General features: G+C 56.9%; 7 protein-coding genes across 7 annotated transcripts; 4 read left to right on the plus strand and 3 right to left on the minus strand.

Annotated features, from left to right (window-relative positions):
- Positions 1–2,288: 2,288 nt before the first annotated feature.
- On the plus strand, positions 2,289–3,435 carry QBC33DRAFT_572620 (uncharacterized protein). Its single transcript, XM_060430661.1, has 2 exons — positions 2,289–2,612; positions 2,693–3,435. The coding sequence occupies exons 1-2, from the start codon at positions 2,493–2,495 to the stop codon at positions 3,173–3,175; spliced, it is 603 nt and encodes a 200-aa protein (XP_060280436.1). The 5' UTR covers positions 2,289–2,492; the 3' UTR covers positions 3,176–3,435.
- QBC33DRAFT_201862 (uncharacterized protein) lies at positions 3,301–6,902 on the plus strand. Its single transcript, XM_060422594.1, has 5 exons — positions 3,301–5,270; positions 5,344–5,617; positions 5,682–5,896; positions 5,968–6,226; positions 6,340–6,902. Exons 1-5 carry the CDS (start codon positions 3,592–3,594, stop codon positions 6,814–6,816), a joined length of 2,904 nt encoding a protein of 967 aa, XP_060280437.1. The 5' UTR covers positions 3,301–3,591; the 3' UTR covers positions 6,817–6,902.
- Positions 6,864–8,784, minus strand: QBC33DRAFT_547547 (uncharacterized protein). The gene is made up of 4 exons (XM_060428750.1): positions 8,304–8,784; positions 8,056–8,243; positions 7,283–7,986; positions 6,864–7,219 (listed from the first exon to the last, which is right to left on the minus strand). The coding sequence occupies exons 1-4, from the start codon at positions 8,516–8,518 to the stop codon at positions 6,947–6,949; spliced, it is 1,380 nt and encodes a 459-aa protein (XP_060280438.1). The 5' UTR covers positions 8,519–8,784; the 3' UTR covers positions 6,864–6,946.
- On the minus strand, positions 8,785–9,464 carry QBC33DRAFT_547552 (uncharacterized protein). Its single transcript, XM_060428751.1, has 4 exons — positions 9,163–9,464; positions 9,023–9,070; positions 8,939–8,949; positions 8,785–8,869 (listed from the first exon to the last, which is right to left on the minus strand). Exons 1-4 carry the CDS (start codon positions 9,283–9,285, stop codon positions 8,851–8,853), a joined length of 201 nt encoding a protein of 66 aa, XP_060280439.1. The 5' UTR covers positions 9,286–9,464; the 3' UTR covers positions 8,785–8,850.
- Positions 9,465–9,541: 77 nt separating this feature from the next.
- Positions 9,542–12,698, plus strand: QBC33DRAFT_201850 (amino acid permease/ SLC12A domain-containing protein). Its single transcript, XM_060422593.1, has 10 exons — positions 9,542–10,199; positions 10,286–10,524; positions 10,580–10,736; positions 10,798–10,888; positions 10,980–11,015; positions 11,070–11,130; positions 11,186–11,831; positions 11,887–11,975; positions 12,057–12,273; positions 12,340–12,698. Exons 1-10 carry the CDS (start codon positions 9,909–9,911, stop codon positions 12,475–12,477), a joined length of 1,965 nt encoding a protein of 654 aa, XP_060280440.1. The 5' UTR covers positions 9,542–9,908; the 3' UTR covers positions 12,478–12,698.
- An 870-nt stretch (positions 12,699–13,568) lies between these two features.
- Positions 13,569–14,324, plus strand: QBC33DRAFT_497785 (O-methyltransferase; the record flags this gene model as incomplete). Its single annotated transcript, XM_060425601.1, has 2 exons — positions 13,569–14,052; positions 14,113–14,324. The coding sequence occupies 2 exons, from the start codon at positions 13,569–13,571 to the stop codon at positions 14,322–14,324; spliced, it is 696 nt and encodes a 231-aa protein (XP_060280441.1).
- A 261-nt stretch (positions 14,325–14,585) lies between these two features.
- QBC33DRAFT_457801 (Serine/threonine-protein kinase) lies at positions 14,586–16,028 on the minus strand (the record flags this gene model as incomplete). Its single annotated transcript, XM_060424868.1, has 1 exon — positions 14,586–16,028. The coding sequence occupies one exon, from the start codon at positions 16,026–16,028 to the stop codon at positions 14,586–14,588; it is 1,443 nt and encodes a 480-aa protein (XP_060280442.1).
- Between the last annotated feature and the right edge of the window lie 42 nt (positions 16,029–16,070).

Raw genomic sequence — 16,070 nt, forward strand, 5'->3', positions numbered from 1 at the left:
ATAACCTGACGTGCGACGGCGATTACACCAAGTCAATCGCAGCCAAAGCAGAATGGATGACTCGGTTGCAAGCCGAGTATCGCAAGGTGAACGGGGACCAAAACGGCGATCTGACCTTCGAGAGTCATCCGGTGGTCTTTTTCTACACGATAGAGGCCCATTTGAAACGCTGCGAGCATCACGATGAAAACGTCCAGAAATGCCGCAAGCCAAGCGGAAGCCCGGAGAAGAAGGTGGTGCGTTGTGAGGACTTCCTCCTCTACAAAGATGACAAGGTGTGGAGGGATGGAATCCATGCCTTGTACGAGTCCGTGTTGGACTCCTTCACCGAGGACGAGTTGAATGAGTTAGTCCTTTACCACTGTCCACGCTGTGCGATTGGCAAGCAGTTCGAACATTGAGCAGTTAAGGCACGCGAAAATGCCTGTTAAATGCAACCGATAATTAGGGGGTCGTAACTAATTACGAGACTAAATACAATTCAGCGTTGGTTTTTTGGACCCTTGAAGTTTTCCTTATTTTGCTTTCAAACCCTAACGGGCTCTTTCATTGACCGTAACTTTGCTCCTTCCTCCCTTTTCCCCTATAAGACCTCTAGGAAAGGTGTTGACAATCCTAGCCATGGCTGCCATGGAAACGAGTCATCACCACCTATGAGTCCAGCCATTTGGTCTTGAGAGGTGATTGCTTCCCCGTGCAATTCCAGTCTCATCTTGTATCCTATTACGTCTTCCATGACGTATTTGTCAACAGTGGTACATCAATCGGGTGGGAGGTACGCTCGAAGTACTGAATCACATTGTCGGGAACTGCGAGCAGTGAGTGTCCTCGATGGTTAGAGAAGAATATTGCATGAGATAGGAGAAGCTCAAGGATCCTCATTTCATACCAAGACTGTGTTAACTCTAGGTTCTGTATTATCCGCTGATGCCTCTAGGCCCAACTCCACGTCACTGGTTTAGCACGGAGACTGAGCGCTAGGTTTTGCTGTGAATAAGGGCCACGATGAGCTCAGCTCGAGGCTAAACGTCCTCCCTTCAGTCATAATGGCAGGGACACAACTGAGTGTCTGACAAGACTGCCCTGTGAGTGAAAGATAGTATTGGTCTATAAAACCAAGTACACCCCAGGACATTCTGCACCTTCCCCCTATCTTCAACCCCAAGCTTGGGCTCTTTGGCAACAAAGACTTAATAACAGTTACCTAAGCCGACAAACAAAGCCAACAATCCCCCAAAATGCCCCCCGAGGAACGAGATAGCGCCCAGAAGCGCTACCAGCTCATCTCCATCGATGAACTGCGCAAGGTCGAAGGGACTAAAAAGGGGCTGCTCATCCAGCCAGCGAATCCGCCCTACGTGATCCTGTGCTCGGCCACGCTCGGCGTCTCCCTCCTTGGTTACACGGAGGACAAGACCCGAGACCCCTTCCGCATCTCCCTTTCCAACTGGACGACGGTGGGGGTTCTCTGGTCGCACTCAAAGGCGCCCTTCGGCACCAAGCGATCGTGGGACGGAATGGTTTATCAGTTTAGGAAGTGTAAGTGGGGTGTTCTGGGGCAGTTGATAGTCTGGTGGAGTTGCGTGCTGATCTCGTTCTGGACAGACCCCGAAGACCCTATACCTTGGATACCCTAGGGAGCTATACGATGCCCGGGTTTATTGGACTGTGGTGACACGATGGGGCTAGATCAGTGGATTGGGGGCCCCATTTAGTCGACGCATTCCATTTGGAAATTATATTTGGCAGTTTGCTTATTATATTATCTCCTGAAGTTATAGAGCTCTGCATACATTACACTTCTTGTACCCATACCTTTGCATAGAATACTGGGCCTGTGTCGCCGACGTCTGATGAACCAGGCCTGCGAGAATGACGAGTGATTGGAGCCGCCAAAATATCGTCTTTGCGGTTGAAAAGGAGCCTGGCCTCATACTTTAATCCGCAACCTCGACTACATTCCACCGTGGGCAATGGCCAGGGGTCTTCTCGCAGCCATCGGATCCGGGCCCCTGACTACACTCTCCCGTACAATCATGGCAAGCTAGTGGATCGCATATCAGATTGTCACGACCATCGAAAGAGGCATGTCGTTTCCTGAGAGGATTGAGGACTAAGATGGATACCGTCTAATACTCTTGGCAAACAGGAGGCCGACAACAGGGTATCTGCCGAGCTTGCCAAACATGTGGAGAACGGCGTGTGCCCTGAGCATTTATTTGCCGAGAAGCAAGCCATCGACCGCCAAGATCAATGGATTGTTTCTAGCTTCTTAACCCACAATGTTGTCAGATTTAGGTAATATTATGGATTTTATTGACAATTGTGGGGCGAAAGGAGAACTCCAATTACCCTCGTAATTGTTCCCACATATATTGTTTGATAGACTTTCTTGGAGAGAGGTAATTAATGGTTCCCCGCATCAACCTCAACACCACCATATCAACACCATCGTATCTTCATATCCTTGCCGCATCTCATCGTGACATACAATGGCTTCAAAGGTTCTCAAACGCCGTGGTGGCAACGCCTCTGGTTATGGCTTAGAGCAGGATCTCGCCGCGATACGTAACCCCGGAGAGGCGAGGCCGATCCCCGCTCCTCCATCCGACGTAAGTCTTCACACACACACCCCGGAACATACAACCCGAATCCACGAGTCCAGGGTCTAAACACGCAACCCCACCAACAGCTCGAGACCCTCAGCTCCCCCACCGGCGGCGACAGCTTCACCTTCCGCAGCTTCACGGCCGCCGACGCCTACGAGCTGGGCCACCTGCTGCACGCGCGCCTGCTCCCGTTCTCGGCGACGTCGCCGACGCTCGTGTCCATCTCGCTCGCGGCCGGCGGGCAGGTGCTGTTCCAGGCGGCCGTGGGGTCGGGCGCGACGCCCGACAACGAGGAGTGGGTGCGGCGCAAGCGCAACGCCGTCCTGCGCTTCGGCCGCAGCACGTGGCTGCTCAACCGCCGGTTCGGCGACGACGCGTCGTTCCGCGCCCGCATGGGCATCAGCCCCGAGCGGGCCGCCGATTATGCCATCCACGGCGGCGGCGTGCCGATCCGGGTCGTGGGCGTGGAGGGCGTTGTGGCGGTGGTGGTGGTCAGTGGGTTGAGGCAGGAGGAGGACCATGCTGTGATTGGGGATGTCATTATGGAGACCTGGGAGTACGAGTGAGATGCTGGTATGCTGAGAGGTGACCTCGATTAGAGTATCTCCTGGGAAAATGTAAACAGGATCAATTCTCTTTATGCCACGTAAATGCAGAGGTCCTCCTGCCAGAATGGGAAACCTCATCTCTCGGTTCTCCAGGTGCAGCTGCCAATGGGAGGCCGCCTTGCTCTTGTCTAATTCGGTCAGGTGGCTCATCCCCACATCCCAGGAAACTTTACCCAGACCTGGGCTGAAGCTGAAACGAGGGCTGAAGTACGGAGGGAACCTGATGACAGCCAGGCGAATCAGCCGCGCGCCACTTCTCTTCTCGCTTTCATTAATCATCCATCCATCCATCCATCTCGAGCCTGACACCGTCAATTAATTAGCCTGCACCTCCACAATGCAACGACACACGCAGCGTTTGCGCCCACTCAGACATGGCTTCCCGCACCTATAATGCCCTATGCGACGAAATATACGAGGAGATATTAGAAAAGTTGGAGAGGAAAAATGACGACAGGCGTCGGTTTGCCACCAGGGGCACCGCCAAGAAGGTACTTCACCGCGACAATCTGCTGCGCTTTTTCCGAACCCTTCTCTTGTCCGACGGCACAGCGCGTGGTCAGTCCAAGCTCACCGAGGAAGATCTCGTCGCCAGGGTAAATGAAAGGCAACTCCATGATTTCCTGGCCATCCTGATCTTCGCAACGTGCGGCTTTGAGGCTGCCAGTACTTTTATCATCAAGCTTGTGGCGAACGATGCATGGCCTGTGAGGGATGCAAGGGGCAAGATCATCTGCTCCTTGCCGGCGGACCGGGAAGCGCTCATCGAGTTGTTCGGCAACGTCGTCACCGCGGACAAGTTCTTTACGAAACAGGCGTGTTTCTGCACGGCCGTGATCCGCAAGAGGGAGGAGCTCAGAGTTGAGGACGTGGAGGCGCAGCGCCTGCCTTATCTGGAAGAGCAGCCGCTGGCGAAGGGATCCTTTGGCAAGGTGTTCAAGGTCAAGATTGCCAAGGGCCACTTCTTCGATCCCCAGACCAGGACAGCAAACGTCGATGCCGAGGACATGGCGCGCAAGGACTACCTTATTGGCAGCGGGTTCCGCGTAAGCGGGGAGCGCGAGATCATGGAGAAGATCCTGACCAGCTCCGGGCGGCGGTGCGAGAACATTCTCGAGAACTACGGCGCCCTCGAGATCGGCACGAGCATGTACAGCCTGTTCATGCCCCTCGCCATCTGCGACCTCCGGGCCTACATGATGGAGCACCATCGAGCGAGGCCCAACACCACCATGGAGAAGGCGAAGATAATCCTCTCCGCCGAGGGTCTCGCGGGCGGGCTGAACTTCCTCCACAATGAGATGAAAACATCCGATATGGAGGACCTGGTCTGCTACCACATGGACCTCAAGCCCAACAACATCCTGATCTTCCGAGAGAAAAGAGATGGCGAAACTCGCAACATCTGGAAACTGAGCGACTTCGGCATGTCCCGGGTGAAGATTCGGCGCCGAGGGCAGGACGGCGAGAGGGAGAAGGATTTCGACAGCTGGTTCGTCCGACGCCGAAGGCCACAGGACCCGTCCCTGTCGGCAACTCTCAACCGGCGTGGGGAGGGCACATACCTGGCGCCCGAATCCATCTCGTCGACTCGCAGCATGAAGGCGGAGAGCGATGTCTGGTCACTTGCGTGCGTCATCAGCGTCGTGTTTGCGTATCTGGAGGAGGGAAGCGAAGGCGTGGCGCGATACCAGGAGGCCAGGATGCAGCACACCAACGCCGATGGCTACGACCGGTTCTTCCTCCGTGGTAGGGGATTCACGCCGACCAAGGTTCATCCGGTGGTTACCAGGTGGCATACGCATCTCATCGATAAAGCCAGCCAACGAGATTCCCGTGAAGGCAATGCGGTGAGGTTCATGCTGAGGTATCTTGAGGATGCAGTATTTGAAATCAACCAGTTCAAGAGGCGGGGGGCAAAGGAGGTGCAGGAAATGCTGCTCGAAACTTTCAAGAAGTATAGGAGCTTGCAGGAAACGGGGAGGGACCAAGAGCCAGGAGGAAAGCAATCGAAACCCTTAGGCAAAGCTCTCTGGGAAAAAATGCGACCAAGGTGAAACAGAATCCCTAGTATCTCCCTGAATCATTTGAATGGCCTGACTGACTCATCACCCCGTGCCTCACAGGTCAGGACTCGCTGTCGATAGGCAAGTAGAAGAGTGGTACCTCTCCGCCTCCGAGGCCTTCAAGGGCTGCGAGATTTCCCCGGATGGAACACTCGTTGTATACTGGACCGACATCAAGATCTCGCTGTACACGGCGCAATCTTTATCCTCCGGGGATGAAAACGTGGTGACGCCGGCGGCGGAATACTCGCTCGAAAGAACCGACTGCATATGGAAGAGCATCGGCTTGACCCAGAGGTACTTGATAGCCTCCACCACGGGAGGCAACTTTCAGGTGAATTCGGCCATTCTAGCACCAGTGACCTACCCGGTAATCCGCTAACACCGCTAAATTCAAGTGTTACATCTTCGATCTCGAGCGAGGACCCTCGGTCGATGCCAGCCTCGATCATTGGTACCGTGTTGCCTTGCCGCGACCCGAGATAAACAAGCTGGCTATTTCGCCCGACAACCAAACACTGGCCTGCATCCTGCGGGGCAAGGAGGAAGACCAGAACCCGGGCTCGTTATTCCTTGCTCCCATCTCGGAGCTGATCAAGATTGCAAAAACGCCGTATGTTCTTATCCCTCAATACCCCGTAGAGTACTGGCATGATGCGTGATTACTGACCAAGTTCCCACCAGGCCGAGTACATCGACCGACGGAACCTCATCGGGCGGATCTGCAGGGAATACATCCAACACGTCCGGAAGCGAACGCTGGTCATCAGACAAGTTGGACTGGCCGGCGGCCGACGTAACACACTTGTCCTTCCCCACCAGCGAGGACATCTACATCGTTGTCCGACCAGAACTCACCGTAAAGAGCCGCGAGCACAAGATTCCCATCGTCCACCTATGCCTCAGGACCAAGACGATGGAGACTCTAATCATAGAATCACGAGTAAGTCATTCACTATAGCAGCTCCCCTTTTGACCAGTCCACCTTCGACATTTCATCCTCCTTTTACTTCCCTCTTGTTCTTTCAATGATTCCCTAACCCCCTCTCCCCCCAGGGCCTCGACACCAGCAGCACATCAGGCCTCTTCACCACCTTCGCGCCCCTCCGCCACGACGCCTCGACCTGCGCCGTCGTGACGCGCGAGAAGACACTGCACATCCAAAAACTCACCACCACCGGCACCGACGACGACGACGACGACGACGCGACACCCGCGATGCGCCACGACATCCGCCACTACCGCGTGCAGCGCCTGATGGCGGGCTCAGCGGCGGGCACCATGTTCGCGGTGGGGCGGACCTCGGCCAACAACCGGATGCTGCTGCTGGAGCTGTCGGTGCCGCGGTCGTCCGACGCCGTCGCCGTCAGGGAGCTGGCCGTGCTGCCGGGGTTGGCGCATGACGACGAGTTCACGGAGAGGTTGGCGGGCGTCGGCGGGGAGGCGTATGTTCTGATCGCGGCGCTGGTGGGGGCGAATCGGAGGGCGATTTATAGGGTCAGAGTGCCTGGGTTGGAGGGGGGGAGACGGTGAATAATGCCGTCAGGGGACTGGGGGATACGATAATAAATACGGAGTACGAATACAAAGAACAGGACAGAATCGATGAACCCCCCCCCCCCTTTCCCAATCCCCCCCCCGAGCCCCCAACGCTCATCCAGTCTCAAGCCTTCGACCCCGGTAGCTCGAGCCCCTGGCCCTTCCCCCCCGCCGTCAGGCGCCGGGTCAGGTCCCTGATGTTCCAGTCCGGGGCGATGCGGACCTTTGGGGCGAGGCGGCGGAACATGGCGCCGTCGCGCTGCAGCAGCCAATAGTAGAAGAGGAAGGTGGCGGCGGTCAGGGCGGCCGCGGAGGCGACGAAGATCCAGATCATGGGCGAGCCGACGATGCGGCCGCTGGATTGGTCCATGTCGAAGAAGTTCATGCCGAAGAAGGTCTGTTCCTGTTAGCGGGGGTTTGCGATCCCGGTAGGGGGGCAGGTGAAGGCAAAAGAACTCACGGCCACAAACGACGCCGGCAGGTACAGCAGGCTCAGGGTGGTGATGAAGACGGCCGACTTGTTGAGCTGCAGCATGTTCCCGTTCTGCTCCTTGGCCACCACCTGGTCGCGGAACGACAGCGTGTCGGCCAGCAGCTGCGCCGTGGTCTGCGCGCGCTGCCGCAGGTGCTCCGCGGCCCGCGAGTAGGCGACGCACTGCCGCCGCTGGTTCTGCAGCTGCTGCGTGCCCCGGTGGTTCGCCGCGGCCGCGGACATGGAGCCCAGGAGCGCGCAGAGCTCGGTCAGGACGTCGGTCGCCGGGGCCAGGATGGACGGGATCTGCAGGAAGCGGTTCTCGAGACTGATCAGCGCGCTCAGGTTGTCGTAGCCCAGGCGCAGCGGCTCGTCGATGTAGGTCGCGAAGGTGCTGTTGGCGATCGGGAGGAACTCGCGCTCCAGGGCGGCGATGTACTGCCTATATGCGGGGTAGTACGTCGAGAACAGCACCCGGTGCAGCCAGAACGGTTCGCTCTCGGCTTCCTGGCCATGGCTGGACAGCCACGCCTCGGCCCTCTGATGGGCCTTTGAGTTGGGGGTTGGGCTGAACAGCACGAACGTGCTCTGGGACGTCTTGGTGTTGAAGCGGTGGTAGATGGCGCTCTGCCGGATCGCCCACTTGTCCTCGCTTGGCTTGTACTCTGGGTATTTCACCGTGTACGATATCTCTGATGGCGCATTTTAGCAAAGGAAGGTTCTAGGTCGAGGTCGCCAGGATGGCCGAGGGGGGTAATTACCTATGAAGATGCCATTGCGAGTTTCTGTATACGGGACGCAAAATACCTCCTCGAGGTCCAAGTTGCGCGTATAGAAGCATGACGGCAGGTCCCAGAATGGTGGGCTTATGTCATGTTTGGAGACGATGAGGTCTAGCATCGGCTTGGTGGCCTGCAAGGGCCGCCAGGAGTTGCGCTGACATATCGATCTGTGGTAATGTTAGATGACAATCACAGAGGTCAACTCCGGCGGGCAGAGTGCGGCGCACATATAGCGACATGTGTAATTGTCTTGTTGGGTGTTATTAAGATATGTGGTCAGCTCGTCCGAAGTCGAGAATCGCTGGTGGTGAGATCGTGTCGTGGATTGCTCGGGAACTTGTTGGGGATTTGCGGGCACACTCGCGGGCACCACCACGCCGACGTCGATTAGTTGCACTGGCTCAATTACTCGATCAACGAAACAGTTGTCCAAAGCCGCCATAATAGTTTCAAGGAACCAAAAGATTCGACGTGATAAAGTGCTATGAAAAGATTCGTGTGCTCAAGTTCTAAGAGATGCCCCCGAAAATAGAAAAGAGAATATCGATGCCATCCATCCTGTCCTTAAGTTCCAGCGATCGATAAATTTAACATTGCGCAAAAACGCCGCTTCCAACCGCTGAGGCGTTTTTCTTTCCCCGTTTCGCGACCTCGGATTTGCTGACGATCCTGCCTGCTTTTTACCCTGCCCGCCCACGCCCCCCTGTCGTCCGCACTGCGCCCCCCTCCAAGCCCCCTCCACAATGGCGGTGCCGTCTGGTCTGCCAGCGATGGTCAATCGTCTCGGGCTACGCTATTCCGCAAAGGAGCTCGGTCAGTAAATGGCAGATTGGGAACGTCGAAAATCCGGGAGAGTCCTTACTCGAGGTCGGCCTGTGGCGCAAAAGTCGTTAGCAGCGACACCCAACAACAACCCAAGCCTGAAATGCACCGGTGGCTTGCATACTTCTGTCACTTTTCTCGGCGCCGTAAAGCACCACTGGTCGTCCTTCATCTACCCCAGCCTCTCCGTTAGCCGATGCGATCCGATGCGCGGGACCTACTGCACGGCCGACCGACCGATCGATCAAAGGGCGCAAGGCTTACCCGGATGTTGAACTCTTTCTGCCCCGGGAAGAGTCGCTCGAGCAGTGCCTGCAGGCTGGACTTCTTCATGTAGCGGCAAGTGACGTTTTGTGTGACCCTGTCCGGCATTCTATACCTGGTCATATCGGTATTCAAGGGGAATGGGGATTACTTGTGATGCCGATTTTGTATTCTACAATCAATGGCGAGAGACAGTTAAGTAGGGCGCCAAGAGCTCCTGCTGAGGCTCTTGAGGAGTCAAAAACACGTCACAGAAGCCGAGAGGCATCCATCAATCCTTGCGACCACCTGATCGCCCTCCATCAGCCGTGCCACACCCGGCGCCACAACACCGAGACAAGGCAGCAAATTTAAAAGAGCGTGGAAAAGGGATCTTCAGCTGAGGACTCCAAGGCAGGCACAGGAACCAATAGGACTACATCTGATGTGATTCGGCTGCCTGCGAGGGGGAACAACCATTGGCGGAGCAGGTTTCACTGATGCGAGGCAACCCCAATTAATTTCCCCCTCCCCCAAACATCAGCGCTCGAGCCGCTGCCTTTATTCCCGTCTACTGCGCAGTACGGAGTACATGGGCGGGAGTGTTTCGATCCGCGCTGGCCAGGCCCTCCGACGCTCCGGTGCGGCTGAGAGTTGAAACCGCGATTCCTATCGCCTTTCCAGCCCCTCTCCCCCCAGATATCCCCATTCCACTTTCTCTCGCCGGCCATCTGCACAGCTGCAATCCCCCATATGCGCTCGAGGACATGCCGCAGTCGCGAGAGTTACCAGAATGGGTGCCCGAATGGTACCCGAAGGCGTCAGCACCGGCGAGCGAACCGCGGAAGGACCCGCCCGGCGACGGCCCGGCGACAGATCCGCCCCACGCTTCGGGCCCCACAGACGACTGCCAAGACACGGCGGCGTCTCCGAGCCAGGCTGCCTCCATTGAGCTGGAAAACGTCGACGGCTTCAAGCGTGCGCCGCCGAAACAGATCATCGTCACGCCGAACCCGGATAGGACTGTCAAGAGGAAGCTGCGGGGGATCCATCTATTTGTAGGTCTGATTGGCCTTTGACCCTGTCACCTGGATTGGAGCACGGATGCGTGAGTGTATCTACACACAGCGCTGACCTCAACCAGATGATCACGATCAACGGCACGCTCGGGACGGGCCTCTACTGGCGTGGCGGCCAGATCCTCGAGCTCGGGGGTCCGCTGGCCGTCCTCCTGTCCTTCTTCCTGGTGGGCCTCCTGTCGTGGGCAGTCATGCAGTGCATCACCGAGATGCTGTGCATCTGGCCCATCCCCGGCGCGCTGTCCGTCTACGTCAGCGAGTTCGTCGACGACGAGCTGGGCATCGCCGTCGGCATCGCGTACTGGTATGTGATTTCGGGGAAGCGGGTTTGAGGTACCGGCAGCTCATGACTCTGGCAGGTTTACGTACTCGGTCTCGTTCGCTGCGCTTATTGCAACCTCGGCCGCTGAGTTTAACTTCTGGCCTGGGGTCGCGGGCAATAAGGGTATCGAGGGGGGGATCATCTACTTGTGCATCCCGTTTACTCTTGTTCTCGTGAATGCGTTTGGGATTGAGGTGAGCTGATCCCGTCCTTCCGGTTAACAATCATCAGACGACTGTGCTGATAATTCCCAAGATATATGGCCTGATTGAGGTAGTCTCGGGCACCATCAAGCTGCTGTTCCTTGCCGTCATAATGATTGCCTTGATTGCGATTAATCTGGGAGGTGAGTACAAACAAATAATCCCCTCGGCCCTCTAACCTTCCCTTGAGTCGATTGATTGCTCGTGGGAGAAACGCATACTAACTGTGAGAAGCTGGTCCGAGTGGAAGAGGGTATCTGGGCGCTCAGTGTAAGTCAGCTCCCTCCGTGTCATCGTCTCGAGCTTGAGCACTAAGACCGACAGATTGGAGCTCGCCTACCGCGATTGACACCGATGCTGCTAACAACTGGGGCACCGCCTTGCTGTGAGTCGCCCGGGCCTGGTCGCTTCCTTGGGTGTTACTGACAAGACACTACTAGCATGTCCATGTCGATCGCCACATTCGCATACGTCGGGGTCGAGATCGTCGCAGCCTCGGCCCTAGAAGCAGAATGGCCCCAGAAGATCGTCGAAGCCCGAACAAACTCTGACCTAGCCCGGCCCTCCAACGACACGTTGATCGGGAAGACGGTCAAGTTCTCGGCCATCTTCATCTCCGTCCTCGCCACCATCGCATACTCCCTCAGCGGCCTTCTTGCCACCTTCGACATCGCCCGCGACGACTGCCAGCTACCGCGCCTCAGCTGGATCAACGCGACAGCAACGTCGTGCCAGGCCTCGTCGCCGCCGTCGCCCGAGACCAACACGGCGTCTGCCTTCGTCGCTATCGCGTACCAGTCGCGGGTCCCGCACCTGGCCGACGTCTTCAACGCCTTCCTCGTCTTCACGTGCCTGACCTGCGCCAACACGAACCTGTACGTCGCGTCGCGCACCCTGTTCGGCCTGACCAGTCGGCTCGACGGCGGGACCGGGCAGCCGTGGGTCTTGCGCTTGCTGGCGTGGTTCGGCAGGACGAATCATAGGAAGGTGCCGATGCGCGCTATGATCTTCTCGGCTCTTGCTTTTTGCTGGGTCCCGTTTCTGCAGCTGAGTGGGGGCACATCTACTGATACGCCTATCGGCATGGTATGATTCTCCGATGGGGGTGTATTCGGAATCCTGGGCTAATGCGAGAGACTAGTTCATCGAAGTCTTGGCCGAGATGGGTTCCGTTGGAGTCTTGATCGTGTGGGCCTGCGAGTGCCTGGCCTTCATTAGGTATTACCATTGGTAAGTCCAAGGGAATTTTGACGGATGAACACTGCCCCATGAAGGCAGTCAGTTGGCGGTGCCTCGCTAAATGATACGCAGCATCGACCGTCACCGCTCAGTCCTCGAGGCGCAGAAATTCTCCCAGGTCCGACGCTGGAGCCGGGAGGACTACCATGACTACCCCTACCGCGGCCACGGGCAGCCGCTGCTGGCCTACGCTGCCTTGGCAGGCTGTCTTTTCATCCTGGTCGTGGCAAATGGGACTTCGCTGTGGAAGGGATTTCATCCCTTGCCGTTTCTGTCGTCGTATCTTATTGTAAGTGGGACTGATCTAGGTGCGCGAGGATGATCTGACGAAATGCTAACGGTCGCTCGCCTCCAGGTCTTTGTGTTTCTCGGGATATGGGCGCTGCTGAAGATTGTGCGGGGATCAAAGTGGTCTTTTGTCGACCTGTCCAACCCTCAGAAGGTTGTCAAGAAGCTGCGGGATCTGCATGACATTCGCCAGGGGGCAACATAGCTCCTTGGTTGCCGTTTGGTGTTGGGATGGGAGACTTGAGACGGTATTATGATGTCGACGTTGTCGAATGTATGGCCGAGTACATGATCAAACCCTTTCCGGGACCAAACCACCCTTTCTCGGCCGGGCTAATAGATTTGGGCCGATGGAGACCGCGAGTCATGAAATTTGAGGTACAGCCGTAATTGTCTGCTTTGCTACAGTTACTAAATTTGAACCCGGGAATCGTTTAAAATGTCTGGAACAGGTAACCAGGCAGGGATGAAAAGTATGGGGACCGGGAATTGGGAGTTCCGCGGATGCGCCGGCGACGACACTCGAAATACGACACTGTCTCGTGGCTGCAGGTCTCGCTAACCAGGTTAAGAATTTCCCCTCCAGTCTTCAGCTGCAGCAGCTGTGTGCTTTTCTCTTCCTTTGACGTTTCTTCCGGCATCGGAATAAACAGAGCTCGCTGCCAGTTGGGGCTAAACACCCTGGTAAACAGCTATATGCCCACCGATGCGAGGACGAAGCCGTCATGTTGGCTCTCATTGAGAGATCGAGACTACGGGGCGACATAGGTCCCGCCAGATCTTATCTGATCATCTAATCATATCTAATCTAATCAGATTGAAACGCAGCAACTGGATCGGTTGTCGGAAGAGAAAGCTTGACCATGTGCTAACGAGCTAAGCGAGGCTCGGCATGATTATGGACTGGCAGATGTAAGACGCCTGGAATGCGATTGGAGGAGGGAGGGAAGTTGGCCCGACTCTGCAGCACCTCCCTGGCTGGCATCGCTAAACACAGGTTAGCCAAATTCACCAAGCTTCAATAATGCATACCTGCTGGGGGGATGGCCCAGGTTTTTACTGGTCGTGGTCGAATGCAATGGCAATGTCCACTCATTTCGGGGACTGGATTCGGGGCCTGGACAAACGATCCATACTCCGATCTCGGCATAGATGGCCGTCTATATGGGCGACCTCGAGAAGTAGAAATAGCCCTCTGCTCCTCCATCTGAGGGGTGTCCAGACCCAACAGTCGGCGACTTTTCCCAAGCAGAATCCACACCACCATTCCAGTCGCAAGCCGCCCACCCTCCCACCATGTCAGCCCCCGACCCAGCAACAGCGAACCCCCTCCAGGGCGTGCCCGACCACATCCTCTCGCTCCTCTCGCGCCTGCACGCCGAGTCGGCCGCGCAGGAGGAGGACCTGCGCCGCGAGGACTTCGCGAACAAGTCCCTAGACGTGATCATGCGCGACAAGTTCATCGCGCTCGAGGCGGACAAGGCGCAGTTCGTGTACCAGCTGTGCCGCGCCATCAACGCCAAGACCATCGTCGAGGCCGGCACCTCGTACGGCGTCAGCACCATCTACCTCGCGCTGGCCGCGTCCGCCAACGCCGCGGCCACCGGCGGGAAGGCTCGCGTCGTCGCCACCGAGCACGAGCCCGAGAAGGCGGCCCGCGCTAGGGAGTATTGGCGCGAGTGCGGGGAGGTGGTCAGTGGAGCGATTGACCTCCGCGAGGGCGATTTGAGGGAGACGCTGAAGGAGGATCTGGAGAATGTGGACTTTTTGCTTCTGGACAGTATGGCTCCCATCTTGTTCCCTTATTAGATGCTCGTCTTTTTGCTGATGTTGGGTGCAGTTTGGACACCGATGGCTTTGCCCACGCTGAAGCTCGTCCAGCCGAAGATGCGCTACGGAGCCGTGGTGGTCGCGGATAACACCGTCGGAGCTGCGACACTGTACAAGGAGCTTCTTGACTACATGCGTGATCCAGAGAGCGGCTTCGTTAATTCAACGCTGCCTTATCAGCAGGGGTTGGAGTTTAGTATCTACCTGCCAAAGCGGAAATAGCGGGATGGGGGGCAGTTTGTTGGAAAGATAGTCATCACGATACTGGAGATAGCTCAACCTCCGAGGCCGGGTTGGAGCTTGCAGTTGTAAGAAGTTTTAATATTGTTTGGCAAACAGCCCATACAGTAGAGAGTCTCGTCCCATTTCTAAGATTACATTCTTTTTATTTCCTCAACATTCAGTCAATCCTCAACAATCGTTACTCTGGCTACAGACTACCTACTTCGACATGCTTTGACCGCCAATACGGTGAAGTATCATTTACCACCGCAGGTGCTGCTGGAAGAAGCCAAAAATGACAGAGGCAAAGGCCCTCAGATTGTTCAAGCCCCATCGCCGGTTTGCGAGCTCGCCATCAACCATGACGGTCTCGGTCTTCAGTGTGTCCGGCGCCGTCTCGGTCGGGCCTTGCTTCCTTGTCCGCCCCTCAAACCAAGGGTGCTGCATGATTTCCTTGACAGTCGGCCGCTCCTCGGCGGAGTACTTGAGGACCCAGCGGAAGAGGTCAACCAACTGTATTGCCTCATCGTCGGGGATTCGATAGTCGACCATTCCGCCGGCGCCACCGTTCTTGGATGACTCCCAGATAGTCACCGGACCACGATACCTCGCTTCAAGAAAGTCTTCGAATCCGTACTGCTCGAGTCTCCCAGCCGCCAACCGAGCAGCATGATCCCGAGTCCGAGTCAAGGACTCTGTCAGAGGTATCTCCGCCGGCGGCATTCTGGGTCCGCCGTCGTCGTCGCCCCGGCATGCGTATCCTCGCTCGATATATGTCGAACGGAAAGGCTCGGGGAGGGGCCCGATCAGCTCCTCCCATTCCATCACCAATTCCTCCACGTCTGAGCTCACGCAGTTTGGCGGTATCTGATGCCTGACCTCGCTGATCAGGCATGCCAGGGCCCAAATGTCCACGCCGAACCCCGGGCCGTGACGGAAGACGAGCTCGGGCGCCCGGAAGCCGGGGGGAATTCCGCAGGACTTGGGGGCGTTGGAGACGTGGAAGGACTCTCCAAAGTCGGCGATCCCAATCTCGGGGACGACGTGGGGGGATTTGACGCTGAAGCAAGTCATGTAGACCAGGTACTTGGGCATGCTGGGGTGATCTAGTTCTCCCAACTCGTACAAAATGGGCTGGCGTAGCACTTTCAGCATGTCCTCCTCCGAAAGATCATCGACACCCTCGACCCTGAGCATGACGTTGGTGGCCCGGAAGTCGCCGTGGCAAATGCCTCTCGAGTGGAGGAAGGCGAGGCCCTCTGCGGCCTGGTAGCAGATGTCCTTCATCAGCGGGACGTCCTGGTCAATTGATTCGACGCTCCAAACGCCCGAGACGGGCTCGCTCATGAGCGGGAGGACAAAGGCGAGGTGGCGTCCGTTGGGGCCGGTGATGTAGAAGTGCTCCAGCGGCAGGACGATGTGGTTTGCCGCCGCCTCCTCGAGGGCGCCAGCCTCGGTCAGGAGTTGGAGGAACTTCATCTCGGCGCAGTCCTCGCGGGACAGCTCGGCTTCCAGGATCTTCAAGGCTCTCCATTTATTCTCCCGCGTGTCTCGGCACAGCCAGACGGTCGCGAAACCGCCGTTCCCGAGCTTGTGCACGACCTTGAAGCGGCCGTCGGCGTCGAGAAAGTCGCCCAGAGCGACGGGGTGGAGACCACCTGGGAAGTAGCGGTCAATGTCTTCACCTTCCCAATCGTCGTACATTCTGGGCCCGGCCCAAGTGACTTCGCCTTGGTCGAGTTCGAG

This window comes from Phialemonium atrogriseum (assembly GCF_030411735.1).
Source record: "Phialemonium atrogriseum strain 8032-3 unplaced genomic scaffold QBC33scaffold_25, whole genome shotgun sequence".
Taxonomy (NCBI): Eukaryota; Fungi; Ascomycota; class Sordariomycetes; order Cephalothecales; family Cephalothecaceae; genus Phialemonium; species Phialemonium atrogriseum.

Coding starts and splice junctions, on each gene's coding strand:
- QBC33DRAFT_547547 (XM_060428750.1), bottom strand. CDS start 8,518: ATGGCGGCTTTGGACAACTGTTTCGTTGATCGAGTAATTGAGCCAGTG. Junction 7,987..8,055: donor TCGCAATGGCATCTTCATAG/GTAATTACCCCC, acceptor ATGCGCCATCAG/AGATATCGTACACGGTGAAA. Junction 7,220..7,282: donor TGCCGGCGTCGTTTGTGGCC/GTGAGTTCTTTT, acceptor TAACAGGAACAG/ACCTTCTTCGGCATGAACTT.
- QBC33DRAFT_547552 (XM_060428751.1), bottom strand. CDS start 9,285: ATGACCAGGTATAGAATGCCGGACAGGGTCACACAAAACGTCACTTGC. Junction 9,071..9,162: donor AGAAAGAGTTCAACATCCGG/GTAAGCCTTGCG, acceptor AGGCTGGGGTAG/ATGAAGGACGACCAGTGGTG.
- QBC33DRAFT_572620 (XM_060430661.1), top strand. CDS start 2,493: ATGGCTTCAAAGGTTCTCAAACGCCGTGGTGGCAACGCCTCTGGTTAT. Junction 2,613..2,692: donor TCCCCGCTCCTCCATCCGAC/GTAAGTCTTCAC, acceptor CCCCACCAACAG/CTCGAGACCCTCAGCTCCCC.
- QBC33DRAFT_201850 (XM_060422593.1), top strand. CDS start 9,909: ATGCCGCAGTCGCGAGAGTTACCAGAATGGGTGCCCGAATGGTACCCG. Junction 10,525..10,579: donor GCCGTCGGCATCGCGTACTG/GTATGTGATTTC, acceptor TGACTCTGGCAG/GTTTACGTACTCGGTCTCGT. Junction 11,131..11,185: donor AACTGGGGCACCGCCTTGCT/GTGAGTCGCCCG, acceptor AGACACTACTAG/CATGTCCATGTCGATCGCCA.
- QBC33DRAFT_201862 (XM_060422594.1), top strand. CDS start 3,592: ATGGCTTCCCGCACCTATAATGCCCTATGCGACGAAATATACGAGGAG. Junction 5,271..5,343: donor TGGGAAAAAATGCGACCAAG/GTGAAACAGAAT, acceptor CGTGCCTCACAG/GTCAGGACTCGCTGTCGATA. Junction 5,618..5,681: donor CCACGGGAGGCAACTTTCAG/GTGAATTCGGCC, acceptor GCTAAATTCAAG/TGTTACATCTTCGATCTCGA.